Raw genomic sequence first — 4,098 nt, forward strand, 5'->3', positions numbered from 1 at the left:
GCTAATTTTGTTCAAATATTTGACTGGCATATGCTACATATATACACAATCATAGATATGTGTGTATATGTATCATTAATGCAAGTATTTACTTTGTACATTAAGAAAGGAATGATTGATGTCTTTGTTTAGATTTCAAATATTGAAATGCAATATCTGGAGGATTAGTGTATCATGAAGTACAGTGTTTTTGTTAAGATTTACACTGAATAGTCATTTTCAATGTCTCTGGAAAAAGAAGTGAAACAATTTAAGTTTAACAAACTAAATCTTCAATTTAATGTTTTTATAAATAATATTACTACTATTTGATATCTTAGTCATTTTAAAATGAATTCATGATTCATATCATCTGGTCAAAGATCTGAAGCTTTTCTTTTAACTTATTATTGATTACGAGACGTCATAATGGAGTCCAGTTAATGTCAATATAATGATGATAAGAATATTATCAAAATAATGGCATGATGCTATAGATCTTGCAAACACCAATAATGTCTGAAACTCTACTCGAATTTTGTTTTTTCTTAGCTTTTTTTAATTTATTATTTTATTCCTTTTTGCATTTTATGGCAGTATTTGGTGGCAGTATTTTTTCTGTTTGCTTTCTGGGTTTTTGTCTCTTTGATAGAAGAAAGATTCCCTCTTGACAAATGAAAATTTGTTAGTATCAACATATATGTCTACATTTTATTTCTACAAAAACTTAGAATCAAATTACTTTACTATATTATGTATAAACAGTTACGTACGTAGAAACTAGTCGGCATTATTGGCATGAAATGAAATCTATCTTTTCACTTTATTAGGGAAAAAAAAGTTTGGAATATTATATTGGGAATCCAATGAAAAGTTTTCAACGACTACTACGTCTTTTGTCATTATCATTAACAAAAACGTTATGTTTAGGCCTTGAATGGAGACATTAAAAAGTGCGGATTTCAATAACGTTTTTTTAAAAACGTTTTATGTCACCAATCATATGAGTTCCATATAATTTGCGTTTTTTCAAAAAAAGAAGAAAAATACTGTTTGCGTTTTCTAAGACAGGATATTACACTATGAAACGCATGTACCTACAACAACTTCAAATTACCTAGTGGTTTTCTCAAATTCTGCACTGAAAAGCAAAATAGTATTATTTTATTTGTTTATTTGAGATTAATAAAGGAGTTTAATAACAACTACATATTTTAACAAATAACATACTTTTACTAAAAAAATGTTTTTAATTTAAGTTGTTAATAATTTCATAAATGATTACTTTTTAGTTTTTAAACATGCCATTTTTGAAAAAAAAATTCACTTATGATGTATTTTTTACATTTAAAATGCATTTTCACGATTTTAATGAATAAAATCAGCTTAATTAATTCTAAATAGATTTTGTTTTTTAAAGTTCATAAGTAAGTAGATGAAAATATCATTTCAATAACAATAAATAAACAATTTAAATTTATAATTATATTATTATTTAGTTATAAATTATATATGTATCCCGCAAATTAGTTTTTCACCAATCAAACATTATTCCGCACCGCTTATTTTGTACAAACCGCACTTGTCCCGCAAATACTTTTTTCCGCACGTACCGCATTTGAACCGTACCGCACTATCAAGGGCGGACCCACGTTCACAATTGGGAGGTCAAGTGACCTGGTTAAATTTGCAAATCTTTAAGTAATTTTCAGCAAAATTAATAATTGACCCTTGTTAAATTTTATTTTTTTCCACTATCCGTTTCACTTCAAAGGAAAAATGATTAATTCTTTGTCTTTTTTTGGTAATTATTAATGAAAATTGTAACATTTAATGCAAAAATAAGCCAAAACATTATACAAAAGAATCATGTTTCCATTTTAATATGGAGTATTTAATTTATTATGGTATAGTTTTTGTTGACGTTGCAATTTTTTATTAAATGTGACTAATTACTAGTTAGTATAATTAACAAAAATTAGTTCCTTTCATCTCATATAGTAATTTCAAATTTATTAGATATTATACATTTGTTTTATTATTTATCAAAAATACAATAATTTTGCTCTCTTTTTTTTTTAAAGTATGTTCTTATTTTTAAGATTTTTGGTGTTAAATTTCTCGATATAATCTTGCACCGGGTGAAAAAAATTCTGGGTCCGCCACTGCGCACTATAATACCGCTTTCCCCGCACAGCAAAAAACGTTGTTACCATACCATTAATAAAAAAAAAAAGATCACGAGCATTGCAGATTTCTGCTAATGCCTTTTTCGATTAGTACAAAACTTTACAATTATTTATTTTGCGTCAAAATATCGTACAAAAGAGCTAACGCGATCATAGCTCTTCAAGTTCACTCTTTTTACAAAAAAAAAAAAAAAAAAAAAAAAGAAAAAAAAAAAAAACTCAGAAATCTCAAAACATGACAAAAGTATAAAGAGGAAAGAAAAAAAAATGGCAAAAGAGAAGCATATATTGCACTAAGGAAATATCATTCCAAGAAAGGGAAAAAGGTGATGTGGCATTTGCAGAGGCGTTGGATCGGTCAGAGTCAACATTTAGGGAAATCTGAGGGTGGAGGAAGGAGTTCCTGATTTGGAAGGTCACCGTCCAAAACCACCCAAGCCATGGTCAGACCCCAACTCAAATGAATCTCAATGTGGCAATGCATCAGCCACACACCTATCACCATCAAACAATTATTAGAATAAAACATATAGTTTGTGAATACTATTAATCATTAAAATTAGTGTTGTTGTGTGACCACCTAAATTTAAAATTGTATAATACTCCCTCCGTTTCAAAATATAAGGCGTTTTGGAGAAACTTTTTTGTTTCAAAATATAAGTCGTTTTCAAATTTTCATGCAAATTATATATTACTTTAATATTTTATGATTATTTTTATTATGCAGTTTCTTTTATGATTAGCTGAACTTTTACAAAGTAGATCTTCTTAATCGGCGTGCTTTTAGCTAAAACGTCTTATATTTTGAAACGGAGGGAGTATATGTTATTGACAAAAGAAAAAAAGAAAAAAAAAAAACGTAAACCCTTACCGGGATTATCGGCGAGGAAGCGGATGGCGACCCAACCACCGGAAGGGACATTGATGGTGTTTCGTTCGACCGGATCGACTAGATTATATTGCTTTGGGTCACGGGCCGGGTTAAAATTGCCGAAGCCTTGACCCACCACATAAAAGTTGAAGCCATGAAGATGTACAGGGTGGGCCTCAATACCCAAGATGCTAGTGCCCTGTAACACCAATTCAACAGTTGTGTTGTACTTCAAGACCACAACTTTGGTCCCTCTTGAGACCATTGTGTTGTTTGGTGGCGTCCCCGTGTAATTAAATGGAAAAAAAGGGGCAGTTGGGAAATCGGTCATGAAAACATTGTTGGACTTGCCAACGAAGTATGATTGTAATAGAGAAGTCTTGTTTGGTAAGATGAAAGAGACATTGTTGATAGATGCTGCAAATTTCGTTGCATTAGTTGGTCCTTGGCATGTTTGGTTTTTAGGACAAGGGTTGGTTCCTAGACCGACGGTAAAGAAATATTTTTTGTCCACGGTTTTTGGCGCGTTTACCGGAAATGTAGAACTTGCCAAACTTCTAAACATTTTTGTGAAATTTGCGGCGTAGCTCGTACTATTGATGGGAGGGAGAGATGGTTTAATAATAGAAAGATTCTTAGAAGATTTGGAATGATGATGGTATTGGAGAATTCCCGCAACGGTTGTATTATCAATTGTTCCTTGGCCCGTAAAGTACGGTCTTGCCAACATGTAAAAGGTTGCATTTGGATAAATAGGTTTGGTTTTGAGTAGTACGTTGGTTTGTTTGCCCGGACCGATAAGCACGGTGTTGGTTTGGAATGGTTTAACGTAGCAAGCATCCGCTTCTACGACCGTCAATGTATGATTGGCTATGGTGAAGAAGAGTTCGTCATTGAGTGCAGCATTGATTAATCGTAGTAGATACGTCTTTCCAGGTTTTACCATCAGTTTGTACGTATCTAAAAAATATATGTGCGTAAGTGTTACAAAAATTGGCTTCTAGTTTTGAACATGACTTTAAAAAGATGATCACTACCGTTGTAGAGCAACTGTATAAG

The 4,098-nt window shown here is 31.4% G+C and overlaps 1 protein-coding gene across 1 annotated transcript in view; it reads right to left on the bottom strand.

The window, feature by feature from the left end:
- Positions 1–2,215: 2,215 nt before the first annotated feature.
- LOC9299128 (laccase-2) overlaps positions 2,216–4,098 on the bottom strand; it is a 3,128-nt gene continuing 1,245 nt past the window's right edge. The window contains 2 exon segments of the mRNA XM_021019120.1: positions 2,216–2,663; positions 3,040–3,999. Coding sequence (XP_020874779.1) covers positions 2,533–2,663; positions 3,040–3,999 — 1,091 coding nt within the window. The 3' untranslated portion in view covers positions 2,216–2,532.

The sequence above is a fragment of the Arabidopsis lyrata genome (genome assembly GCF_000004255.2).
Source record: "Arabidopsis lyrata subsp. lyrata unplaced genomic scaffold ARALYscaffold_41, whole genome shotgun sequence".
NCBI classification, from domain to species: Eukaryota; Viridiplantae; Streptophyta; class Magnoliopsida; order Brassicales; family Brassicaceae; genus Arabidopsis; species Arabidopsis lyrata.